Genomic DNA, 27,516 nt, shown 5'->3' with positions numbered 1-27,516 from the left:
CGAATCCAATGTGCTGTTTTACCATTGGCTGATTTCACGTTGAAACTCGAGCAATACTTTTCCTATTACGCATACTTGGGGTTAGTGATTTGAACAAACTTGTTGTAACCAGAAATTAACTTAGCTCCATGAACTTTTATTTAGCAAGGATGCTTAAAATTGATCAAAAGTGATGATAAAGGCATTTATAATGTTACAAAAGATTTCTATTTCAGATAAATAGTGTTCATATCGATATCGGAATTATATCGTATCGACCGAAATTAAGAAATATATCGTGATATACATTTTGCCCATATCGTCCAGCCCTATGAAGGGGTAACATTGTTACAACCATTTTAACATTTCAGTTTTTATAATTACCTTATTAAATATATCTGTGTTGTCTTTCAGGTCAAATACTTAAATTTAACCAATTACTTCAGTCAGTCAGAATACGATGGTTATAATGCTCAACACTACAAAAACACTTAAAAAACACTGATGCAACCTGAGCAGATCCAAATGCAGTGCTGAAATCAACACTTTTCATTCATTTTTTTTTTATTTCACTTTAATCATGACAGCCGTAATAGATTTAGTTGTGTATGATTTTTTTATCTTGAATTTTGGGGGCATTTTTGTCCCAAGCATCTAGTAATTTGTTAAATTTAGCGTGCAAATTGTCTTGCACAGTTTATGCTATAAGGTCATTCCATGTCAAATCAACCAAATTTCCCCGGGGTCTTCCCCGGCATAAATTTCTGATTTTGTTAATATTTTTTCTGAAGAAAAACAAATGACAATTTTCAGCTGAGATTTGGAGCCAAACTACAGGGGGGGGCAAAAATGACTTTAGCAAATGACATAATTTTATTTTTACACAGAGATGGGTATAGGTCTATTAGTGAAATCTGTTGACTTGACGAGTAGTCTTTGATGCATTATATGCCAATGGTTACAGTTCAAAAATGGGAAAAAGCACCACTAGAGTTTTTTTTATTAGGTTAGTATGCCTCTTACTTGGGAAGTATTACATATATTGCCATAGCCTTTTCAGCCAAGGGCCTCTAGTTGAGGAGACACAGAAATACACTATAGACATTTTGACTTGAGCAAATAAGCAACAATATAGCAACATGCAAAAAACCACTCAAAGCCATAAGCAATCCCCTGGACATCACCCTACAATTGTGTTAGCAGGTATTTTAGGTGCTTTTACTGTGTTTCGGTTCATAGTGTTTTGAGTTGGATCTGTTATCAACGGCCGTATTCAGCCCAAGAAAAAAAACATCAATACAGCGGCCACGCCACACAGCTTTCAGCGCTCACAGTGCATTGAACTTGAACTATGTGCTTTCGCCTGCCAAGTTTTACCCTGACGTGAGCTGGAATTCGCTCGCCCTCTTGCTCTCTTGTTAAGCTCTCCAAAAGCGTGGCCCGTAAACATGCACTTTTTCTTTGAGCTAGGCTAGACCTGGACTATGTCATGATCTGACAGGAGCAGAGGGGAAGTTCTCTCAGTCTCTGTGTTTGTCAGGGATATGGGGAAGGACAGGTACGCACAGGTACAGGTTATTCTGGTGCAGGGCGGGTCATTGCAAATGCCGCCGTGGGATCTAAAGTGTAGCACTTGGCTCAAGTCAGGACAGGCAAAGTTCTTAATAGAGCTGAGTTTACAGAAGAAGAAGATAAATGCAGTAGAGGAAAGGCCAGTGCTTGGGTTGGACCATTCTTACCATTTTTAATCATGTTCTTGTGCTTTTATTTTTTGCAGACTTAAACATTTGTCGCCCAAAAATAAAACTGATCTTTTTTTCTTTGTAGTTGGGCCAGTAAAAATATTGATAGAGCAAGTATAAAGAGCAGAAAAATCCTGAATTTTGAGCCCTGAAAGGTAGTTGGATAAGTGGAGAGAAGTAAAAGAGAACATAAAGAGACATGGGAGGAAAAGCAGAAACTGTAAAGGCGATTTGAATGTGGAAACAGTGTGTATCAATTTACTCTATTGTTTTGACCTGATGGTTTTTGTTTCTTTTCACTGGTTTTATTAAAGATAAAATTGATCAAATTTTGGTCTTCCTGTTGAAGATGTGTGGGCTTTCTTTGGTGTCGAAACCCCGCAAGTCCTGTGTGTATTCTCATGTGGTTTTTTTGAGATCATTTATGTGGGTTTGGGCTGAATATCATTTAGATTGCTCTCAGTCCAGAACCGGTTTCATCTATCCAAACCTAAACCACAAGAGAAATTTATCAAAACTGCTACCAGATGAGTTACCAACCCGTCAGTCCTCTGTAAACAACTGACTTGATCTTCATGTAGCCTTATGCTTGTGTGCTGAACTGCTCTGGCGCCACAAAACGGGAAAATTATTATATGATCTTCCTAGGGCTGTCAAAAAAAAAATTTGAATTTAAAATATTCGTCGAATTTAAAATAAAAATCCACATTCGAATTTTAGGTGTGCGTTAAAGAGGCAGCCTTATCAGTGGTGCACGAGATGCGATGACAATGTAAGTGTCGTTGCTTTATAATGTTTTTGTTAGCCTATCCAGTTGAACCCACTGGATGCGGCGCTGCTGCGTTGTTCATTAAAAATATTGCGGAAAAAGAGAACATCAATGCGGAGAAGATTTTGTTTACATCAAAACTGCAACCAAGCCGTTCACACAGAATGCATATTTATCACATTTTCTAGAGGGACATCTATCACCGTTGCACTTGCATCTCGCACAAAGGAGCCGCATTTTTCTTTATGGCGGAACAGATAGATTAGTCATGTTATCTTATGCTTTGAATAAACGTGCATTAGTAATATTTTGCTCAATGTGCCCTCTTGTGGCCTCAGGAGAGAAGCCAAAAGCTTTTCTTCACCCTAACTGAAATTATGCATTTTAAATAGGCCTGGGCGATAAAACGGTATTGATATTTATCGACGGTACACCTTCTTCGATAACGATATAAAAAATGTTCGATATAGTGCACGATATAGGCACGTGCTATGAGTGACGCAGACAGCACACACAAACACGAACATGAGGACTGTGCCTGCCATTGATGAGGAGATTGTGAATAAAAAAATTAATATTAGTCGAATTTAAAATAAACATTTGCGTTTGAATGCAAAAATAGTACAATCAAATGTTAGGAGTGCGTCAGGGAGCGTCATCAGTGGCGCACGAGATGCGATGATGTAAGTGACGTTGTTGCATTTTAAAGTTTTGTTAGTCTAGCCCACGAGACGCGCAGTTGCTGCGTTATGCATTCAAAATATTAGAGAAATATAGAAGCTCAGTGCAGAGAAGATCTTGATTAGGTTAAAACCGAAACCAAGCCATTCACACAGAACGCATATTCAGCGCATTTTTAGATGGACAAATATGGAAAAGGAGTCAGTTGTCATCAGTTTGCAACTTTTTACAGCTACACTGAGAGAGAGAAATGAAGAGCAGAGACTGTTTTTATGGAGGCGCATCTTTTATGGAGGCAGCGTTCACCAGGGTTCAATAAACGTTGTGTAAAAGCCTTTCAGACATTAAATGAAGCTGCTCTCTGGTGAAATAAAATGGCAGCTTTGGTACTTTTTGTCAACGCAGACCATTCGCTGTAGGAAGGCATGCATAGCCTGGAAAATGTTCATTTTCATCAAACTGAAGTCAAGCTTTGTGTGCAAACTAAATTCAGAAATGACACAGCAAAAAGTGTTTTAATGTCTTCATATCTGTTTTTCCAGAGCGTGGATTCATTTCTAAAACTATCCATGCATGCATTGTTTCTGAGAAGATGTGCTAAATCTGTGCTTATTTGCACACCTGCCTCTTTTTATAAAATAGGCTAATAAGTTTATAAATGTCACTTAACAGCAATGCCCAATGCTTTCACCACACATGTGTACACACACACTTATATTGGCCTACTGAATATTTGATAAAGGCAACTGTGTTTGTAGTTACAGCTGCCAAAGAGAGAAAGGGAGTCAAGTGCATTTTAAAATGTCAATGACTGTGTGTGTGCGTGTGTGTGTATGTGCATTTGCATTTTCGATTAGTGTGCTGTGCTAAACCCCAGAGGAGTGCTATCAAGCGGCTTGTTCTCATTCTCACAGCCATTGTGTGCATGTCCTCACCTTCTGTCACATGGTAAACTCTGGGCTCGAGTCGTCATCTGAAGTCATGGCTGTGCCGTGACCTGCTTTGGTTCATACCACAAACCATAAACTAGTGTGCTTTCTTGCATTTGCTCAGACACACAAGCAGCTCTCCGTGTCTGAAACAGACGGCGGGTCCTGTCTTCCTTTCCTCAGCTTGACCAGCACAGTTTCTGTGTCAAAACCTCTCAGCAGGCAATCTTTGGAAAACTGGTTTGTAAACAATCATTATTTTTGCAGTTGCGTTTAGTAATGCTAGTGGCACAAATATTTCACACCATCTTTGAATTAATAGAAATGATTGATCTCTCACAGTTGTTGTATAGCTTTATAAGACTTGAACTATTCTGCAGTTTTTTTTGTTGTCTTCTGAAGCTTGACTTGCCCACTTTTATTGTATGGAAAAGAGCAGCCTTGGCATTTTCATAAAATACAAAAACAAAACCAGCAGCACTTGTGGAGTAGAGAAATGAAAGAATCTTGAAGCTGGAAGAAATCCGTTCTTTATTTCGCAAACATGTTTCAGCACACAGGCCTTCATCAGAGCAAAACTCATTAAAATACATTTCTGCAAACACATTTTTAAACATGTGTTTTCACATTATTTGCAGTAATTACAAATGTTTTTCATTTAAAATTATTTTGGAACCAAATCTTCATTAATCCCAGTAGGAAATGCACATTTCAAATAACATTTCATTTGATTTTGGTCAATATCACCTCCTATTACTGGTAATTTTATGAGTTACATGCCAGTAAACAAAAAAGAGGACATAGGATAATTACATTTAAAATGTAACAGCACTGAATTGGTTGCATCACCTCTTTTAATTACACTCCTACGTTCAGTAATATGATCTATTTCACAACAAGAGGTTTCCCCAGCATAAACTTGTTCATAAGGGCATTGTATCAAACATATAACATTTTTAGTATTCCATGTAATGAAACTTTTAATACTTTATACTTATAGAAAGGATGTTTAGAACATTTACAGTTTAGTGTCAACTATCTCTGATAACATTACTAAACAGGTTAGATTAGTATGGTTGGTGAACACAGTTTTTGAGATTGTGAAGATCGACTGGAGACGTTTTGTTGTGCTTCGTCCCTTTGAGCCGTTGAGAGCCTCGGGCTTTCAGAGGGCTTTTGTTAAAATGGGTTTGAGTGAATCTGTGTGTGAAGGTGTCAAACGGGCTCCATTACGGATCAAACAGCCAGTGAACCCTGAAACGTCCTGTAAAGAAAACCGATGCTGAAATGAGGAGGAGGTGCGAGCAGCGTGGAGACACGGGGATGTGGGAGGGAATGATCTGTGATATTTTTAAAAGGGTGAAATGAGTGGAAAAAAGAGGCTGTGTAGATCTGAAATAGAAGGAAAAGAGAGGTGTACGACTGTCCTGTTGTCTGAAACGGGAAGTTTGCTCCCTTGTGCCCTCCTGCTGATGAATTCCTGTTTGGTTACCCGGGGGTCGAGTCAGAAAGTCCCTCTGCTCATCTCTCCTGTCGTCTACTTCCTTCCTCCTAGATTTGCTCTAACCAGTACTCTGGACATTTAAATCACATCGCCTATATGCACTTCAACCTGTCAATAGCAGCGGTCAGTTAGTCATATGACATGCTCTCTTCCTTTGCATCCTGTGTCCTAATCTGGGGGTCAGTGTGGCGTTTGTTTCCTTTGTTCAAGCTGAAGTTGACCTTCCTGTGTTTCTGATTTCCCAAAGCACAGATCCAGGACTGAATTGCTCAGTAAACAGCAATTTACCCATTATCTGTGAGCCTTAACGTCCATCTCTAACCAGCTCCTGATATCAGTTTTTGCTGGTTAATCACATTCAAGTGTGGACTTCAGCACACTGTGTTTATTTCACACCCTGGAACATGTTATCGTCATGCTTGTTTGTGATTCGACACGCCAAACCTCTGTTGAAACATTTGTTCTTTAAATGTAGACCTCAAAATGTCAGGCTGTGGCTACTATGAATATGATTTTAGGAAGTAATTGACATGTATATTATTGTTAATTCATAATTTAATTGTCTTGCTGTCAGAATGAGAGTCCAAACAGCTGATAAAAACATCACAATAACCACAAGTAATCCACACCACTCCAGTCCATCAGTTGACATCTCGAGAAGCCAAAAGCTGTGTGTTTGTAAGAAACAAATCCATCAAGATGTTTTTAACTTTAAACCGTCGCTTCTAGCCAAAATGTTAAAACTCCTGAGAACCGCTGGCAGACCATTATTCAGTGAACGTAAAGCACATTGTGATGTTTTCACTTTTGCTCTGTGGCACATTGTATAATTTAAAAGATGTTGTATAACTGTTGTCAACGGCCTATAAAATACATTTAATTAGGCAACAGAGAGCTTTTAGTCCATTTGTTTTGTGCAATTAAAATTTAGCATCAAATGACTGACTGTAAATAAATGCACTTCAGCATCGCTTGTACTTCTATTTTCTTTTTTGCAAGCTTAAATAATTAAAGTTAGGTTATTATGTAGATACATATAACGGATTACAAACTATAGATGTGTCTGACTTGTATAATTGTAATGAATAATCAGATTTTGTTGTCTTTAGATGTAGTATTTACTTTGGATGCATCTGTCTATTTTCTTGCTGTAGCTGTACAAAAACAGCTGTGTATATTTGCACACTGTGTTTTACTCTCTGGATGCAGTACATAATGCATCATTCCTATGTTGCCGCACACGATGTGTTGATTATTGTGCTGGGATTCTGTATATGTGACATTTCATTTAGTTGTTGACACAATGCTGTAAATTTCACTGGCTCTCTCACTGTCTGTCTCCTTCTGCCATTGTGACTTTGCACACGTAGGCCTGTGTGTGTGTGTGTGTGTGTGTGCGTGCTGGGAAGCTGATCTTTGGAAAGGGAATGAATGCATCCACCCAGAGTGTTTGAACTTCAGTTCACGTGTAGGACTGAAGATTTCCAATAATGCACTGAGAAAGCAGCTCTGTACCTGCTCTTTCTGTCTCTCTATTTCAGTTTTTCAATTGACATGAAGTATTTACATACTAAATCATCAAAGCATTTTACACAAAACAAGTAATGACAAGAAAAAAATGACAACATAAATAACAATAAAAAATGTATTAAAATAAGGTGCTAAGTAATGAATATAAATAAGATTGTGTGTGTGTGTAAGATACATATTTATATGGTATAAAATATATTATATCAAAATAGGTGCCAAGTAAAAAAAAAGCAGAATATATAATATAAAATATTTATATGAAAACATGGAAATGTTTATAGTAGTATATACTATGAAGGTTAGTAAACTTATTGCTCATTATATACTAATGGTCATATACTATACTATATACTGTGGTCATGTTATGTTTTACAGCTCTACTAAAGCATGTTTGCCCACAATGCAGCACTATCTGAGATGGAAGCACACATGAATCAACAGATACCAGTCCTGTTTAACATCTGTGTGTCAGTGTTGTGATATGTGTGTTTGTGTTTGTGTTCACTGCCGTGCGATTGATGGTGTCTCGCAGGTTCAGTCAGTCCCATAGTGACGACCCTTGTGTTTATTTTAGTGTCTCTTCTCAGTACCCGCTGTGACCCACTTGGTGTCCCCTGCATTGCCCACCGTGTCTCGATTTTCCGTTCCCAGAATCCCGCTCAATGCTTTTCCCATACAGGCACTCAAATGTTCCTGCGTCAGTCCATTCTGGGTTCCACGCACAAATATAAGCACTCCTAAATCTAAACTGACATTTTCAACATCATAACAGCCGTTTTTCAAACGCTGTCATTGTAAATGCAGAACAGATCCGACCGACTGAGCTCATCACAGTGCATTCTGGGATCGCCTTCTCAGCAAGTGCATCTTATAAGGCAGCATAATATAAAATCCTAGTCTCACACTGTGAACGAGTCTCTTAGTTTTCTCACAGTTTCCTCTGAGCTCTGGGTTTGTAGTGGGAAGATGCTGTTTCTATGTAAAGCCTGTTTGAGGCCTCTGGCTCTCTGTGTTTGTTTGTTGTTGTGGTTGTGTTTTGTGGTGTGATAAGTGATAATCATTCTCGCTCAGATGTGACTGATTATTCTCTGATTAAACGCATGCAGCTTTGTCTCCGGTCTCATTTAAGCCCGTTTCAGTCCTCATGTGTCGTCCTGTCATGCCTCTTCATATTGTGATTAGCGTCAGGCTTTTGAATGAGTGCCCCACGCTTCACCCAGAAGACCAGGTGTCTGTCATATCATTTGGGGTTTTTCTAATGCTCTGTCTCTGTTGATGTAGTCTGATATGCGTCTTTGTAAGGACTCGGGTTATTACTCACGTAAGTAGTGTCATTTCCTGTGAGTGAAAGCAAAATATATAGACAGTTTTCTTTTTTTATAGTGATGCCCTCGGTGGTTGCATGTAACAACAAACATAAATTGTGACTTCCCTAAAGTGGTTGTGTCAGATCCATTTTTGACTCCTGAGTCTGAATCGGTTCTCTGAATCGTTCAAATGACTCACTCACTAAACTTCAGGTCATTTCTTTTTAAATTTGAAATTAGAATAATTACTATTAGCTATTATAATTACTATAGGCTGGATGATATTTTTAAAAATAAAATTAAATAATGAAAAATTTAATTTATTTATCAATAATTGAAATCCAATGATCAGGGCCGATATATATCCTGTCAATCAAAATTGGCGGGAATGCATCGAATACGTGCTGTGTGTAAAGATGTCTCTTGTGTGGAATTACTTTGAAGTGGGTGACAATGACGACAAAACTGCAGTTTGTAAGCTATGCACAGCTAAAATTTCGCGAGGTGGAACTTCAGTTAAAAATTTTAACACAACTAACTTGATTACAGACCTTAAATGCCGACATGCCAAGGAATATGACGAGTTCGTCAAAGCTAAAGCGGAGGCTGCTTTAGCTACAAAGCAGACTCCCTCTATCGCGCTAGTGTTTGACAGCACCAGAAAATTCAAATCTGACAGCACGAAAGCGCTTGAAATTACTCAGAAAGTAATGGAATTTATGGCGCTTGATGATCAGCCATTCTCCGTAGTTGAAGACACCGGATTTCAGCGACTGGTAAGACACCTTGAGCCTCGCTACACTTTACCGAGTCGACATTATTTCGCAGACATCTGCTTACCGGAGATATACAACCGTGTGGCAGATCACGTTCATAAGCTTCTTCATAACGACTCCGCGATGAGCTTCACCACAGATATTTGGTCTTCAGAGGTAAGCCCTACGAGCATGCTTAGTCTCACTGCTCAGTGGATCAATTGTGATTTTAAACTTAAAGTCTTGCTTCATTCACAAGAATTTACCGGTTCTCACACTTCGTTGGCAATCTCTCAAGCATTCACTGACATGTTAGACAAATGGAAAATCGACAGATCAAGAGTGCACGCTGTTGTACGCGACAACGCGAGGAACATGGCTAAAGCCATGACGGACAGTGAGATTATGAGTTTGCCCTGTATGGCTCATTCCCTCCAGCTGGCTGTCAACGAAGGAATATTAAGCCAGAGAAGTGTGACAGAATTGGTCAGTATGTGCCGAAAGATTGTGGGCCACTTTAAGCACTCGCAGCTAGCGTCTTCACGTCTACAGTCCATTCAGTCACAGATCGATCTTCCACTAAAGAGACTTAAGCATGATGTAAATACGAGGTGGAATAGCACCTTCTATATGATGCAAAGCCTTTTGGAACAGAAAAGAGCGCTTGCTGCATACGCTGCAGATTACGAACTACCAGTCACACTTACTGCGCAGCAGTGGACACTAATGGAAAGCATAACTACACTTCTCTCTCCCTTTGAACAAATAACCAGAGAGATTAGTAAAGAAGATGCGTCCGCTGCTGACATTATACCCCTGCTTGAGACTCTAAAAAGGTTACTCAGCAAAGAAGCCGACAGTGACCACGGAGTTAAAACAATGAAAAAAGCATTACTGGAGGCAGTGCAAAAACAGTTCAGGAACACCACTTCCAACCATATGTGCTGTATCGCAACGGTCCTTGACCCGCGATATAAAGACAAGTTTTTTGATGCTGACACGAAACAGCAAATGCACGAAATGATAGTTGCGGAGATTAAGAAACTCGGACATCCTGGAGACAGAGAAGATGTGCAGAATCTAGAAGGTAAGTTTCCATCTAAAGAAATATAATATTCAATATAATAGGCAATTCAATAATTCAGAAGTCTGCTTTTAAAACACAGTGGGCTTATGTATTTATTTATTTATAATTTTTTAGATATCGTACAGCAAAAGAAGGCTCGCATAGAAACAAGAGAATCAACAACAGCATCTTTCTCTGCCATATTCAACGAAATTGTTCAAGAAAACGGGACTGTGGCGGAGAATGCGAGTGTGTCAACGCAAGTTGCCAGTTACCTAGCAGAGCCGGTGATTCCCAGGCACGAGAGCGCGCTAACGTACTGGGCCGCTAATCAAGGCCGTCTGCCTGAGCTTGCGCAAGTGGCGAGAAAATACCTGTCCGCGCCTTGTACGAGCGTCGATAGTGAAAGAACCTTTAGCTCAGCATCTAATGTCCTAAACGAGAAAAGAAATCGTCTAAGCTGCGATAAAGCAGAAATGCTTTTATTTGTGAAGAAGAACTTACCCCTTACCCTTAAATAAGGGAATTGAATGAGAGGTTGTTGTGAGCAGATGTTCAGAATTGTTAATGTTAATGTCACTTAAGAACATTCAAAAAAGTTAAAATTACCAGTTTGGTGTTCCATGATGCAGAAACATTAACCACTTATTTGAGGGAAATGCTGATTGATTGTGAGAACATAATGCTTTTTGTATCCAGTTAATGTTCGTGAATATCATCAAAAAAAGTTTAGATTAAAATTACCAGTTTAATGTTTAGTGCTAAAACAGAAATGCTTGTTTGTAAAGAAAGTTTTACCTTACACATGTATTTGAGGGAAATGCTTTGTGAGAAGAACAGGATGCTTTTCATATCCAATTAATATTAATATGAGTTAATATAATCAAAACTGTTAATATTTAATATTACCAGCTTGATGTTCAATGATAAAGCAGAGATGCTTTTGAGCATAACAGAAGTTTTTTTTCTTAGAATAAAAAAGAAAAATGTTTTAGTCAATGTTAATATGAATTAATAACAGAAAAAGTTAAAAAGTCTTAATTTAATCTTACACATTTTGTTAATGCGTTAATGTTAATTTGAGCAATGTGTTTTCTGTTTATGAGACCAGTCACTGAAACAACTGTTTAAATGGAGATAATAAAGTTTTATATGCATTGCGTTCAGAATTATGGAATTATTATGGATTATTATTAATTTAAAAGAAGATATAAAATGCAGAACCACCAAACTATCGGTATCGGTATCGGCCGATAGCACGCTAAACAATCGACTATCGGTATCGGCTGAGAAATTTACTATCGGTGCATCTCTAATAAAAATAAATTAATACATAAATAAATGAAGAATTAATAGCATATTTAGTGTGTGTGTGTGTAATGATATATATATATATATATGACAAATACTGGTGTGTTCTCGGATAGTGGGAGGCAAAAGAAAAGAAACACTGGGCTAGAGTTGTGCAGTATATCAGACTGAAGAAGAGGAGTGTTTGACTCCTCATCTGGTTTTCATAGAGCAGTGTGAGGTCTACAGAGATCAACATCTGGCAATAATACCAAACACGCACACTCAGACATGGCTGCTGTTAGTGTTTTTTTCAGGGGGAAATATCTCACATTTCCCAGCTGGCTCTGTGGGTCAAGGCTCTCTCTTTTCTTTTGGTTGTGGTTGTTCTGTCTAGTACTGAACTCACTTAAAGAGTTATTTAGTATAATATTGCCAGAAAAAGTTTTAGAATTTGTATCATATGTTAATGTAAAAAATATTGTGTAATATAACTTGTGTTTGTTTGTTTGCTGGTTTTTATTGTATTTGTTATACTTGTATTTTTTTATTTGTTTTTGTCATGAAAATAGCCTAAGATGCTGACATGGCATTAAATAAAAATATACAACTACTACTCGGTCTAGTATTGAATAGTCCTGGTTTATCAACAACAGATTGGATTCTTGGATCCCTCCCTCACTCAGAGCACCTTGTTTATAAATGTACAAATATGATTGTCATGAGTAATGATGTATGATGATCATATCAGTCTAATAAGTGTTCTTTCTCTGTCTCTGTAGCCTCATGAGTTTGACGAGTGCCGGTTGGACATCAGCGTCAATGATAGTGTGTGGTATCTACGTGCTCAGGACCCAGAGCATCGCAACCAATGGATCGATTCCATCGAGCAACACAGGGTGAGTGTCTGTCTCTTTACCCAGCATGCTCTTCTCTCACGCAGCCAGACTATTGACTATCAGTATTAAGTCTGGTTTCTGGCTGAGAACCACCTATGTCGATGCAATCTGATCGACATGTTAAACAACCACTGTTTTTTGCTGTTGTTGTTTTTATGTGGCAAATTTGGGTGAATTAATCTGAAATCGGACGAAACAGTCAGACATTGCTGTCTTGTTTACCGTGTTACTAAAATAGTAAACTCTGAGTGGGTTAGTTACCCCTCTAGAGGCTGCTTGCTGAGTCATAAAACTAAATAATAACGCCTTGAGATGAGAAATCAGAGATAAAAGACTGACTGTGTGTGAGATTATGAATGTGATTCAGTCTGTCTACATCATCTGAGCGGCTGAGCACTGAAGTGACTTACACACACACACACACACACACAGGAAGTCAGTTTAGGTCACAAACACACAATTCTATGGTAACGCAAATAAAAACAATGAATGTTGATCATATGTGAAACCTCATACAGCAGTTCTCATGTACAAACAAACACGCACGCACGCAATGTGCATGAGTGAACGTATCAGTCGCATAGCTGTAGTAAAATACCCTAGAGAGAAAGGATGTGGGCTGGTAGAGACAGCGCAGGGGGTGGGGGTGAGGACAGAAAACTTAAACGAATGCATAATTATATATAAGATTAAATAAATATGCTTAATAAAAGTGGTTAATATTTTCAAAAAAATTCAATTAATTTATGTATTTTATTATTAATTTATTTTAATTAATTTACAAATATAATAATTCTGAACTAATAAATAATTACATATATTAAAAATTCACAAAAGTAATTCATAAATGTAAAAATTAAGTAAATGAATGTATATATTTTATTTGTTGATTTATTTTAAGTATAAACGAATAAATATTTAAATATATTATATACAAATAAATGATCATATATAATAAATAACAGTAATAAATAAAATATAAAAAAATGAATTAAGTGAACATATTATTAATTCCTTTATTTTTATTAATTAAAAAAAATAATGAATTAGTAAGTGATTTTAAATCATTTTAAAATTTCAGTGCATGAGTGAACGTATCAGTCGCATAGCTGTAGTAAAATACCCTAGAGAGAAAGGATGTGGGCTGGTAGAGACAGCGCAGGGGGTGGGGGTGAGGACAGAAAACTTCTGTGGTGGAAATCAAACTCAAGAAGTGTGGAAAAACGAAAACAATCAAAGGCTGATGAGGGGAAATGATATATGAATCATGATATGAGCTACTGAGTGATGAAAAACTTGAGATAAGGTCTTATTGAAGGATTTTATACACTCTCTCTCTCTCTCTCTCTCTATATATATATATATATATATGTGTGTGTGTGTGTGTGTGTATTGCTCTGCCTCTTTCAGTGTCTGTCTGCTGAGTTTGCACAAGTGTTCGTGTCATGAGGATACACCCTGATCCACATGTGCTTCTGATTTCTTCCGCCCAGGGGAGGAGGAGGGGGTTTCACTCTTACACACACACACATTTCCCCATCCATTCATTCTTCTCTTGCCTCGAGGATGACCCCTCTCTGAGTGGCTCTTCTTGGCCTCTCTCGGTCTGAATCACTGCTGAAATTCTTCCCAAGGACACTTTCCTTCTGTCTATCATCTCATTATGGTACAAAGGGAATAGTCCAGAACCACACAGATCAGCTTCAGTAATGATTGTTTTTAATTCAGACCCCATTATATGGCATGACAGGTGGGTTTTTCACTTTAAAATTATGTTTAAAAATCCTGTGCTGCGGGAATCTGACTGCAGAAATAATACATAACATAGTCCGTTTGCACCTTTAATAACAAATCTGTGGCTTGAGTTGCGTGAGGATATGACACGGACCCGTATGGGTGGAGCTGTTCAGATCTGTTGTTGCAGATTGTGAGTGTGTGTAATCTGTCCATCTAATCAGAGCTGTATTGTGTTAAGCCTTTCACTCTCACTGTCAACACCACACTCTCCCAATAAAGCTACTGGAAATGAGACGTGCGCTTGTGTATCTAAAAGACGTGCTTGATTTCATCTCGTATAATCTCTTTTGTGCTTCAAAACATCAGCCCCGACTCGGTCCTCACTAGGGTTATTATCCTAATTAAAACTAAAACCATTACAAAAAAAAAAAAACATTACTATCACTTGAAATAAAATAAACGCTAATGGAAATAAAATAAAATGTATTTTATTTTTTATTAAAATATATTTTTAAATTAATAAATAAATAAAATATAAAAAAGTTATTTCAGTTAGTACTAAAATAACTAAAACTGAAATAAATATACCTCCTATATTTAAAAAAAAAAAAAGAAAATGTAACCAATTAAAATATAAACAGAAAATATAAAAATAGCTAATAGAAAATCTGTGTTATTTTAGCATAATTGAGATACCATTATAGTTTTTATTAATATTTTGAATCCGTTTCTAATTTTATTATATTTTTAGTTTTTGATTTATATATTTTTTATTTGAGTTATCAAGTTAACCTAAATTAAAATGAGAAATGTTGCCTTGGCAATTAGCTGAAATAAAGATTTTTAAAAATATTTTATTTACAAGTAAGAAAGATGTTATTTTTTTAATTCTTTTTTTGCTCCAGTTTTAGTCAACTATAATAACCCTGGTCAAAATATTAACAAAAACTATAACAGTATATTAACGATGCTAAAATAACACTGCACACAATATATTTAAATAATACTGCTGCTGAATTAAACATGTCACTGATTATAATGCCTTCTCATTTTTTTCTCTCCTGCTGTTTTTTTGCAATCACTTGATTAGGTTTATTGATTTGGTGTGTGTGTGTGTGTGTGTGTATGAGAGGGAGATAGGGCATTAATGGATGTTATTATCCTGAAGTCTATCATCTGCGCACCAGTCTCTGAGGCTATTGATTGTGTAACAAAGACACGGACGTTATTTTTGATTTCTGATTGGTCAGTGGAGGCGGTATTAATGCCATAGTGACAGTAAGAGTGCGCTTGATTGGCTGGAGTGAATGCAGGACTGACCTGTCTTTGGTTGAGACACTGAATGCTTATTCTCTGGTTCTATCCTATAGTTACCTCAGATTCTGCCCACTCAACCGTACATGTGCTCACTGTTGCCATCTAGTGCTGGACAAGATTTAATTTCTCACTAAAGACAGTGTGTATGTTCAGTATAGCATACTTCAGTAGCATACTACTGAGTTTTTCTATATGCTATCCAAAATAAGGAATACAGTATCCCACAATGCAACATGTTTACCATTTAGTTTCCAGTGTGATGTCTGCTTTAACATTTCTTACGTAACTTGATTTTTCATTGGCCTGCAGATGCCAATTTCACACAGTTTGATTAAAATTGCTAAATATTAGAGATGGATATTAGAAATATTCCAAATAGCACACAATGTGTGTAATGTCATGTGACAACAATGTAGCAAACGTAGTACTGTTTGAAGTGCTTGTTATTGCATGCTACATGTTGTTTCTAATTCTAAATTAAAGTGTTCATTTAGCCAAGAACAGAAAACAAAAAAAAAGTTGATTTAATAATTAATCAAATTTATTTAGTAATCAACATTCAAATAAAAATTTAGCTGCACAAACATTTAAATTGCACATAAGCAACTTTTTAATAATAAAATAGGAAGTTTATACTCCAATTTGAGTAAAAAAAAAAAAAAAAAGCATTTAACAGTGTCTGTAATAAAACCTTGTTTTCATGACAGATTTATTTAAACATACATTAAATAATAAACATATCACTATCTGGTTAAATGAAAAAAATATTATTAATTTTTTTAATCCAGTCTGTATATTTAGCAAAATGACCTTATCTTTATAGGCTAGATGTTTCTCCAAAACCAAAAATGTTTCACATACTGGTTTTGAAAAATAGTGTATACTATGTAGCATACAGCAAATAGTACACTAGTATCACATATTGAACATAGCTCGATGAATTCATCTGTGTTTTAGGGTAAAATCTTGTGGTAGATGAACAGAGATATTGATTCTTTTTTCCATTCCGTTGTTTTGACTCTTATCTGCTCTTACAGTTGTACATTTATTTAATAATAATAATAGGTTGTTTTGACTGTAAAGTCATGTGTTTACAGGTGGTTCTTATCTACAGGAAAGGTTTGTTTGTGTAGCTGTGTGTGTTCCTATTTCTCTCTGGGCTTTGTGTTCTGTGTGTGTGTGTGTTCAAACTGAACTGGATTCGTTTCAGTATGCGGACCATCACAAGGGAAGTAGTTGATTTTCAGATCGTATTTCATTCCCTCTTTCAGATTGACTGTAATGAGTGAGTTTATTAGCATTGTACAGAGGTCAAATTTGTTCATGTGGAGGAAAGATACAGTAACCTGGGCTTGTGCTGTCATGCTCTGCTCAGAAGCCTCGTGGGGAGACAGTCATTGTGTGTGTTTATGCTGCTAAATAAACTCAGAAACTATTTTCAGAGGCTGTTACTCATGAAATGAGCCACAGGAGAGCTCTGAGTTCATGGAAAGTGACTCTCTGGACTGTGTGTGTGTGAGTGTGAGTGACGTATCCTGAAGATGAAGTGGAAATTGTTCAGGACACACCAGTTTATGTTGTTTTTAAAGTGTCATGTTTGTTTGACTGTGTAAATGACAATGTGAATATGAACTGAATATGCAGTCCACACTTATATGTATTTTATATTAATATATATCTATATATATAATGCATATTAAATATCTATAAATTATATAACTTGAATATATAATTCTATATATATTTTTAATGTAATTTTTGTCTTTATATTTATCATTTTATTACTAAATATAATTATTTATTTTTTATTATATTATTATTATTATTAAAACTACTTATTTATCAACTATTAACATGGAAGAGACTTGATTTATGACTTGATGTTTTATTGCCTTGTGGCCGACTTTTGAAGCTTTAGTGTAAACACCGCTCCTGGATTTCACATTAACCTCTGTGTCTCTGTGTTTAGGCTGAGTCTGGTTATGGCTCTGAGTCCAGTTTGAGGAGACACGGCTCCATGCTGTCCCTCACATCAGCCACCAGCGGATACTCAGCCACCTCCACCTCCTCCTTTAAGGTGAGGACACACATAAAACGTCCATTATTGAGCATTGCCAATATGGTAATAAGTCATGCCTCTCTACTTTGAACTCATAGTTTGTGTTTATGACCCACAGAAGGGTCACAGTCTGCGGGAGAAGCTGGCAGAGATGGAGACGTTTCGAGACATCCTGTGCAGGCAGGTGGACACGCTGCAGAAATTCTTCGACGGCTGCGCTGACGCCGTGACCAAAGACGAGCTCCAGAGAGACAAGAGTGAGTAGACGGAGTGTGTTCTGGTGTGTGTGGGAGAGATGAGGATATCGAATATGCTGACAGACATGTTTAGACAATGCTGAACCTTATTCAGACTGCAGCGATGTCCAGATTCCTCTGCATGGGTGCCGTCGCTCTCGCTCGCTCTGGATGCATCTGTTGTTACAGCACAAGGGCCTGTTGATTCACACAAATGATCAACTGCCTCTTTTGTTCGTCCTAGTCCTCTCTCGCTGCGTTGTGTACTACAGTATGTGAGTGGGCCGATCTGAGCACCACCAACCACAGGGCCATGAGTTCACACTGACTGTGTTTGTGTGTTTTCTCTGCTCAGTCGTGGAGGACGATGAAGATGGTTTCCCTACCACTCGCTCCAATGGAGAATTCCTGCATAACAACAACGGCAGCAAGGAGAAACGTGAGTGTCTTTACTGATTTCTGCAGAATATAGCCGAGGTAGCTCGCATGGCGTTAAATCATAAACAAACAAACTGATTTCTGCATGTGGGAAACTTCAGCAGGTTTTTCACGCTCAATGAATTCTCTCTGATTCAGCTCGAGGAGACAGTATTGGGGCGCCACTGACATTATGAGCAGTTTGTCCACTTAATTTACTCCAGTGATCCAGTCATTTGAGCCTGCTGTAATGAATTGTGTGAAATCTATAACATAAAGTCAGCATGTCTCCAGTGGAGCTGTGTTTGAGATGTTTTCATTGAGTTGTGCATTTCTGCATCATTTTTTTTTTGAGGAAATACTATACGTTTCTGTTTTTGTATAATATAACAAAGAACGTCAGATGTTTTGCACTATGTAGAATATTAAATATTAAATATTTTTTTAAATAGATAACTGTGTAATCTGTGTAACACTGTTTGGCAAATGAATGTCTTTATGTTTCAGAGTGTGACTGGGTTTGTTCTCTCTCCCCTTGCACTGTGTCCAAACCAAGCATGACAAGTTTTTTTTTTTTTGTCTTTATTGAAAACTATATATTTGCATGTATGAATTTATAAACTAATTTTGACAGCACTAATTTTTTTACATCTAAATCATATATATTCAATAGAATGTATATAAATATGTAATTTATAAATAAGTTCATAACATAAAGGCATTAATGGGATAGATTTTAAAGGAGAGGCCATCACGTTCAAGGCGACCACGGTGGGGATCTTGGCTACGCTTTCTCACTGCATCGACCTGATGGTGAAGAGAGAGGACAGCTGGCAGAAGAGACTGGATAAGGTACGAAGCTCGGGCGTCTGGAGCTCGTCCTTGAGCTGATCAAATCAGAAGAGAGATGGTGTTTCTGTAATTCAGGGCTCTGTTGGCAGGCTGCTGCTGTGATTGTGTCTCTGACACAGCGAAATATTTCCCTGACTGTGAAAATAAAACACATTTATTGTAGTGTGAAGCTAAAAAAATACCCACAGTTAAAGTCATGTGTGAACGGGATCTGGTGTCAAATTATGGTACATCTGCCGTGGCGATTCACAGCTGAAGGTTTTGTAACTTTGGCAGAAATATTTTGCATTGATGCTATATGTGAACAAATATGATACATTAGTAGGCCGAGCAAAGTAGGGCTTCCATGACTACTTTATACTAAGCAGCTAGTCACCCAGAGCAGAAGACGACTGTTCGCTTTCACGTTATTGTATTATTTTTTTTGTTTACAATTTTTCATTCAAAAATAATGTCACCCACTGACATAGAAGAAATGCAACTGAAGTCAAATGACCCATGGCTAGTCGACACAAGCATCAAATACTGGTGCAACTTATCGACTAGTTTGTGCAAACTGAAATAAAGCTGAAAAAATTTTAAATATAAATATTGGATGAAAATGTAAACAAAAGTTAGACTAACCAAAATAAAATAAGTTAAAGTTGAAGTACTGAAATTATTGAAACAGAAATTTTTATTTAAAAAATTTAAACTTTATAGAAATATAAAAATGACGAAAGAACATAAAATTACTAAAACTAATTAAAATTAAAACTGAAAATATAAAAAAATAATAATAATACTGTACAAGTAATACATAAAAAAATTACTAAAACTTAAGCAAAAATCAAAAAGAAAAGTGAAAATATAAAAAAAGATAATTCAAAATATTAATAAATACTGTCATCCTATATAAATAATATATAAAAAATTCTAAAACTTAAACTAAAATCAAACTGAAAATGAGTCAATTGAAAATATCAATAAATATTAAAATTCTATATGAGCAATACTAAAATGACACTGGAAGAAACTAGAAAAAAACTAATATAAGAAGTCTTCTGTCAGAGTTTGAGCCAATCAGAACGTTTTGCATGACACCAGTGTGACAGGACTCTTTTATCATTTTTCATTAATATGCAGCAAACATAAACATTTTTTTCAAACATGTGCATTTAGCTCTCCTGTTGTAACTACTATAGTTATATAGTGAAATAGAATTTTATTTAAATCGCTATACTTCCAGTGCCGCTATTGCAAATTCTGCTAGTGCTGGTCATTTCTAGATAAAAATCATATCTGACATCACCAGAGAGTTTGAGAGATGGAAGCCATACTCATAAACATGGAAAGCTGTGAATAACTGCTGCAGTATCTTTACCAGCGAAGTTCCTCCAGCAGATTTAATGGGTTTGTGTGTGAATGTGAAGCGTGTGATACAGAGGTGGAGCTGAATCCGTCTGCCGATGTGTCGCAGTCAGCAGCATTCAGCACAATACTGACATATACAATCAGAGCGAGAACACAGGCGTTTTGCTTCTGTCTGAACAATGGAGCGCTTCAGGACAATCCTGCACCGATACAGTCTCTCGCTCTGCCCAGATCACACCGAGACAAGATCTACTCACGCCAAGACATTAAACATCACGGCGGCAGAGTGTTTAGTCAGCTAAAGCCGTTCCCCCTCTCTTGCTTCCTACAGGAGATGGAGAAGAGGAGGAGGGTGGAGGAGGCGTATAAATCAGCCCTGTCCGAGCTGAAGAAGAAGTCTCATTTTGGAGGGCCTGATTACGAGGTGGGTTGGGTTTATGCAGATGCGTTTGGTGAAGTAGGCAGAGCTGTAAACTGTATGGAGATGTTCATCTTGTTCTGTCCATCAGGAGGGTCCAAACAGCCTGATCAATGAAGACGAGTTCTTTGACGCTGTGGAGGCTGCTCTGGACCGACAGGACAAAATAGAAGAACAGGTGTGTAATTACAGACATTCAACCCCGGTTTCACAGACAAGGCTAAAGCCTAGTCCCAGACTAAAATGTAAATCTGAGCTGTTTCAACTGAAAGAAATTGCACTGACTGATCTTAAAACATGTCAGTGCCTTTGTTTTGTCTAAAGATGCACTCCAGTAATGCTTTTTTCTAAGGCAAGTTTATAAAAATTACTTAAATGTCCTAATTGAACTATGGCCTAATCCTGGTTTAGGCTAAGCCCTGTCTGTGAAACCGGGCCTAAAAGTCTTAAATGGGAAAACCGAAGTCTTAATTATCATTTTAAGAGAGCTTTAATTAGAGGGTGAAAAAATGAATCATGATACGGTTTAATGTGATTATTAAACTTTATAATGCTATGTTTTTTCTTCTTCTTCTAAACCCCTTAGACGTAAAATATTTACTTGAAGTACCCACATTTTAAGTTGGTATTTTCTATTTTCATTAAATTAATACAATTTAACAACACATACACATATGTTCATAGTTTTCTGATGTTGTTAAATGGTCACATGAATTAAAATAAACAGATTTTTGTTTTGCATTTTGATGTTTTTATATTAAATATATTAATTATATATATATATATATATATATCATTTAAATTATTATTAACTTTTTAACTCTTAATTATAAAAATAAGGATATAAATATATTACTGTATATATATATATATATATATATATATATCATTTAAATTATTATTAACTTTTTAACTCTTAATTATAAAAATAAGGATATAAATATATTACTGTTATAAATTTATTTTATTTTATTTTAAGCTGTAAGTTACAATGCTAATATTTGTCTTATTTTTCACTTTCAAGCTTTTATACTGGTGAAATGCTATAAATTTATTTGATTTGATTAATATGACTGCTTCATGTTCAAAGTTAAAATGTGATGCTGTTGCATGTTCTACAGGCTTATTTAGAGCTTGTTTAAAATTAAAAGTCCCACACTAAACACAAAATAATTTTTTTTCTGGATATTATTCAATATATAGATTTAGCTGGTATCACAAAATAATCTTTTTATTGCCTTTCTTTGAAAGTATTATTATATCAGCAAAATCCAAGATCAACCTATAATTAATTCGTATGTATTGATATATTAGTATGTATATATTTATATATTATATTAGCATTAGAATCTATTTAAATGCATATGTATATACCCTTTTATGCATGTCTCAGCCTTTTTATGTTTGTGCAGGTATTAAAAAGGTTTTAAAAACTCTGCACATAATGGGATGCATTAACCTCATGTTTTGATGCTTTGAATAAAAGCATCTGCTAAATGCATAAATGTAAATTTAATGTGTATTTTCAGCTTTTTAAAAATGTAAAGCAAATATATAAAAAAATAAAAACAGTTTATAGTCTGTTTATTATCTTTAATGCATCCTCAGTCTTATTGAGCAGGATTCATCAGTGCACTCTATTCTAAGGAAAATAAATAATTATAAACCAATGACACATTAACATTTGACCATCCAATCAAAAGCCAATGGAGAAAATCCAGTCCTTTCTTACATTATTTTCCACTGATTATTCAGTTTCACTCTTTAAATGCGTTATGTTATTGAAGTGTGAAGTTGTTTTTTTCATTAATTTATGTGTGTTTTTATAGTCTCAGTGTGAGAAGAGCAGGATACAGAGGAGCAGTTCAGTGCCTTCAGGAGACATCTACTCCAGCGTGGGCTCTCACCGATTGGCTGAGAAGGTGAGCTCATTCTTCTCATCGTGATCGTCTGTAGACCTCTTCCTGTGGTGCTCTGTTTTTCTGTCTTGGTCTCTTTGGGTTTTTTTCTCCTGATGAAGCTGCATTTCTCTTCTTCCTTTTTCATTAATTTATGTGTGTTTTTATAGTCTCAGTGTGAGAAGAGCAGGATACAGAGGAGCAGTTCAGTGCCTTCAGGAGACATCTACTCCAGCGTGGGCTCTCACCGATTGGCTGAGAAGGTGAGCTCATTCTTCTCATCGTGATCGTCTGTAGACCTCTTCCTGTGTCCCTGTGGTGCTCTGTTTTTCTGTCTTGGTCTCTTTGAGTTTTTTTCTCCTGATGAAGCTGCATTTCTCTTCTTCCTCACCTGTGTAGCCCCCCTCTCGTCCTTCCTCTCCCTCGTCTTCTGCTGTAGCCTTCACTCCTTCACTCCATGAGCACAGATTCAGTGCTGAGGTAACAGCACACTCATCCAACACTGTGATGACATGACCTTACATCGCTAATGCATTCGCAAACATCGCACATGTATACATATATCTAGTCAGCGGGACTTTTTGCGCTTCATTCCAAACATTTTAATGTGTCCTGCATTAAAAGATACCAGGAAACATTTTTACTCCGAAAGTACATTACAGGAGAAAAATAATAAAACTTTTATTGAATATCAATTTGAATTATTGTATATAATTATATAGATACTTATTTGTTATTTGTGTAAAATAACATTGTTAAATGATTGTACACAATTGATTGAAGTATTGTAATTGAGACTTTTTATTTTTTGTAGAATTTGCCATGAATATAACCTTTGATGCTGATATATGGTATAAAATAAATAAATAACATTTTGGGCATCATCAAAAATGATCTTAAAAGGGTCTTAAGTTTGATTTTTTTAAATTCTGCAGTATTTTTTGTAGAATTTGCCATGAATATAACCTTTGATGCTGATATATGGTATAAAAATAAATAAATAACATTTTGGGCATCATCAAAAGAGATCTTAAAAGGGTCTTAAGTTTGATTTTTAAAATTCTGCAGATTTACCGCAATATGTTGCTTTGGAAAAAAAGCATTTCTGCTAAATGCATAAATGTAAATGTAATACAAATGTAAATATTTTCAGCTTTTCAAATATATAAAATAAAATAATTAATAAACAATGCACCTTAATCTGAGCTGCCTACTTTGTCAGCATTTTTGGGCATTATTTTAATGTGGGTATGATGCGGTGCTAATGCCCAAAACTGCTGTCAGTCAAGGGAGTCCATTAGGTTTTAAAACAACCAGTCATTTTATTGGCAAGTTTGCATGATGGACAAACATATACGGTTTAAATAGCACATTAAAACCACACAGTCTGCCCTGGTATCGCTGTTTTGTGTTTGCCTTTTAAATTTGCTGCTAATAATGCTTTTTATTGCTTTTTAATATGATCATTTGCATGTTTAATACCTTCTAGGAATTCTCTTACTTCAAGTCACCTTGAAATCAAAATGCAGCTAATTTGCTTTAATTCATGTTCCTGGTCTTATTATTTATTTATCTGTATGTGTTTGTATAAAGTGCTGATTAAATGGTATTACATAAATAGTCATTGTTTTGGGCTGCTTTTAATGCAGCCATTATAAAACCAGTAGTTGAATGCTAATTAATATAACACAGTTTAGGGAGTAATATGACATGCCTGTTGGCTTCGAGATATGTGCCAATTCTCTGGAGGAAGAACTTGACCTCAGAAAAGTGTGTGCTGGTGATGTTTCAGGAGGGGAGTAGTTTTCTTTTTGTTTCATTCAGAAATACAGAAGTAATCCAACATTACAAAAGAGCAGTGGTTTGTCATATTTAGTCAGTATTGTGTAATGCTGACTTTCAGTGTTATTAATCTAGATCCGCTTAAATGAGAGCGCATGACCTCTGACCTTCTTGTTCTGCTGTGTTTTGGACAGGTGGAGGAGATGGTTCAGAATCACATGACCTACTCGCTGCAGGACGTGGGTGGAGACGCTAACTGGCAGCTGGTGGTGGAAGAGGGAGAGATGAAGGTGAGTTGGATCTAATGTCTGTAATGTATGTTAGTTTGATCTGATGTGTGTGCTTTAGTCCACAGACTCGCTGACCGTCTGTGTTTGTCTCTCTCAGGTGTACCGGCGCGAGGTGGAGGAGAACGGGATCGTGCTGGACCCTCTGAAGGCCACACACTGTGTCAAAGGGGTCACAGGTCACGAGCTCTGCCACTACTTCTGGAATACGGATGTTCGTAACGATTGGGAGAGTGAGTGTATATATATATATACACACATAGTCTTACAGACATTAAAGCTTAAAGTTGCCATAACCATCACTTTTCTTTTTTTTCTGAGATCCATTTAAGTTTTTTGCACAAAAACATGATCAGCACTGACTCAGTAAGAGCTTTTCTACACTAAACATTTCATCAGTGACTCAGCAACTATTATTAGTCATTTTTAGAAAATGTAATAATTACAAAAATAAATAATGTCTATTCTTGTTATTTGCCAATTGAAAATGAATGATTAAATATTTTCAGAATGTTAAACTTAAATTAATTCTCAAAAGCATATATTATATTGATGTTCATCATATCCTGTATTAATCATGTATATACATATACAGACATTATATTAATATTACTCGTGTTATCATCACATACACTACTGTTGGTAATATTTAAAATGTAAAAATTCAAAATTTTAAGAAGTTTTTGAATAAAGTATTTTCTGTTCAACAACGCTGCATTTATTTGATTAAAACTACAGTAAAAACAGAAATATTGTGCCATATTGTTACAACTCAAAATAAGTGCTTTCTATTGTAATAGATTTTAAAATGTAACTTTATTCCTGTGATGCAAAGCTACATTTTCATTTTGAGTTGTGATTGTGTAAAGCAGTGTTATTTTTATTATTTATATAATATTATAGTTTTTAGTAATTGTGTGTGTGTTTATATTTAAGTTAGTTTCGTTTCGTTTCAGTTTTAGCTTTTTTTTATTGTAGTGCTTAAACTTATTTCAGTTAGTTTTCATGGTAGCATTTAAAATTTTCATTTAGTTTTTCTATGTATTTTTTTATTTTTTATTTCACCAATATTTTAATGAACATTTAAAAAAAATTGTTTTAGTTAATGTGAATAGTACAATTAAATAGTAAATCAGTCTATTACTTTATTTCAAAATATCATGAAAAATCAGTTTTTCTGGTTTGTATAACGTCACATGTCTTCATATAATCTAATAAAGCTCTTCTACTGTATGATATTATTAATAATGGAGCACATTAAGTGACTCGGCACAGTTTGGCCTGTAAAGGCACCATATACTCTTACCATGCTTTAATACAGTGACTTACCAGAACACTTTCACTGGCCGGATAATTCAGCCGTACCTCCTAATGATCACTGGCGCAGTCAATAGTGGTGCATCATGGGTAGAATTACTCATCATTGTCTAGTACCTCTGTGTTTCAGCCCTCACTTGACTTCTAGCTCTTGTTTTTGTCTCTGTCTCCAGCTACTGTCGAAAACTTCAACATCGTGGAGACGCTGTCCGATACCGCCATCATCATCTACCAGACTCATAAGGTGAGGGGAATGCAGGCTGTCTCCAAGGCACTTCCTCGCAGTGATTCGATTGATTCTGACGGAGTGTTTTGTGTGTTGCTCCGTGTAGAGAGTGTGGCCAGCGTCCCAGAGAGACGTCTTGTACCTGTCTGCCATTCGTAAGATTATAGCCAATAACGAGAGCGATCCAGACACATGGCTCGTCTGCAACTTCTCAGTCCAGCACGAGAATGCCCAGGTGAGTCTGGTCTCCATGGCAACCGCTGAGTCAGTCTGTCTGTTTAACGAGTTTGGTGCAACATTTAATGCATTCATGGCTTTTGTGGATCAATTCTGACTTGTATATATTTATGGCTCACTGTTTTGTTGTTTTTGTCCTCATGTAGCCAAACAACAGATGCGTTCGTGCTAAAATCAACATTGCGATGATCTGCCAGACGCTGGTCAGTCCACCAGAGGGAGACAAAGAGATCAGCAGAGACAACATCCTGTGCAAAATCACATACGTGGCCAACGGTTAGAGGAACCTCTCTCATCTATAATCTTCATAAAATAGCTATTAAATTACCCAAGTAAAATAAAGAAAAATATTCATATTTAATAAAGGTATGAATATATAAATAAGTTTGTCTGTTGTGGCTGCAGTGAATCCTGGCGGCTGGGCTCCTGCGTCTGTCCTGAGGGCCGTCGCGAAGAGAGAATATCCCAAATTCCTCAAGCGCTTCACTTCCTACGTCCAGGAGAAAACTGCGGGAAAGCCCATCCTCTTCTGAGCACCAGGTGCCCCAGACTACACCTGATGACTTTAACTGTCAGCAGTGACACCAGTAGTGAAAAAGAGATTAGCCAGAGTCAGACTTTTAACTTCATGTTGTCTTTTAAAATATCCTTGTTATTTTAGGTTACATAAAAAATATTTGTATAATTTACTTTAGATTATATTATTATTGTTATTTTTAATTATGAATAATTTTATTATTATACTATTTGTTGTGTGTATATATATATATATATATATATACATATAAAGAGTTTATTTGCAAAAACAGATAACTCCGTTTTTTTACATTTTCAAAAATCATGTTTTTTATTATGCTATCATGTTTTTATTGCGTTTTATTGTGTTAGTTAGCTGTATTTTTTAGTTATTTTTTAACCTAATCAAAATA

General features: G+C 36.2%; 1 protein-coding gene across 1 annotated transcript in view; it reads left to right on the top strand.

Moving 5' to 3' along the window:
- The window catches only part of LOC107731087 (collagen type IV alpha-3-binding protein-like), a 36,694-nt gene that overhangs the window by 4,833 nt on the left and 4,345 nt on the right, over nucleotides 1–27,516 (top strand). The window contains exons 3-17 of the mRNA XM_016542073.1: nucleotides 12,335–12,451; nucleotides 17,475–17,582; nucleotides 17,683–17,821; nucleotides 18,156–18,245; nucleotides 18,936–19,069; nucleotides 20,754–20,846; nucleotides 20,932–21,018; nucleotides 22,670–22,762; nucleotides 23,138–23,218; nucleotides 24,715–24,810; nucleotides 24,908–25,040; nucleotides 26,298–26,368; nucleotides 26,457–26,585; nucleotides 26,734–26,863; nucleotides 26,993–27,127. Of these exons, the coding sequence (XP_016397559.1) occupies nucleotides 12,335–12,451; nucleotides 17,475–17,582; nucleotides 17,683–17,821; nucleotides 18,156–18,245; nucleotides 18,936–19,069; nucleotides 20,754–20,846; nucleotides 20,932–21,018; nucleotides 22,670–22,762; nucleotides 23,138–23,218; nucleotides 24,715–24,810; nucleotides 24,908–25,040; nucleotides 26,298–26,368; nucleotides 26,457–26,585; nucleotides 26,734–26,863; nucleotides 26,993–27,120 (1,629 nt within the window). The 3' untranslated portion in view covers nucleotides 27,121–27,127. The remainder of the gene's footprint in view (nucleotides 1–12,334; nucleotides 12,452–17,474; nucleotides 17,583–17,682; nucleotides 17,822–18,155; nucleotides 18,246–18,935; nucleotides 19,070–20,753; nucleotides 20,847–20,931; nucleotides 21,019–22,669; nucleotides 22,763–23,137; nucleotides 23,219–24,714; nucleotides 24,811–24,907; nucleotides 25,041–26,297; nucleotides 26,369–26,456; nucleotides 26,586–26,733; nucleotides 26,864–26,992; nucleotides 27,128–27,516) is intronic.

This window comes from Sinocyclocheilus rhinocerous, unplaced genomic scaffold (genome assembly GCF_001515625.1).
Source record: "Sinocyclocheilus rhinocerous isolate Xijiao unplaced genomic scaffold, SAMN03320098_v1.1 scaffold519, whole genome shotgun sequence".
Lineage (NCBI taxonomy): Eukaryota > Metazoa > Chordata > Actinopteri > Cypriniformes > Cyprinidae > Sinocyclocheilus > Sinocyclocheilus rhinocerous.
The sequence above is the reverse complement of the archived record's forward strand: the minus strand, read 5'-3'. Positions and strand labels throughout refer to the sequence as shown.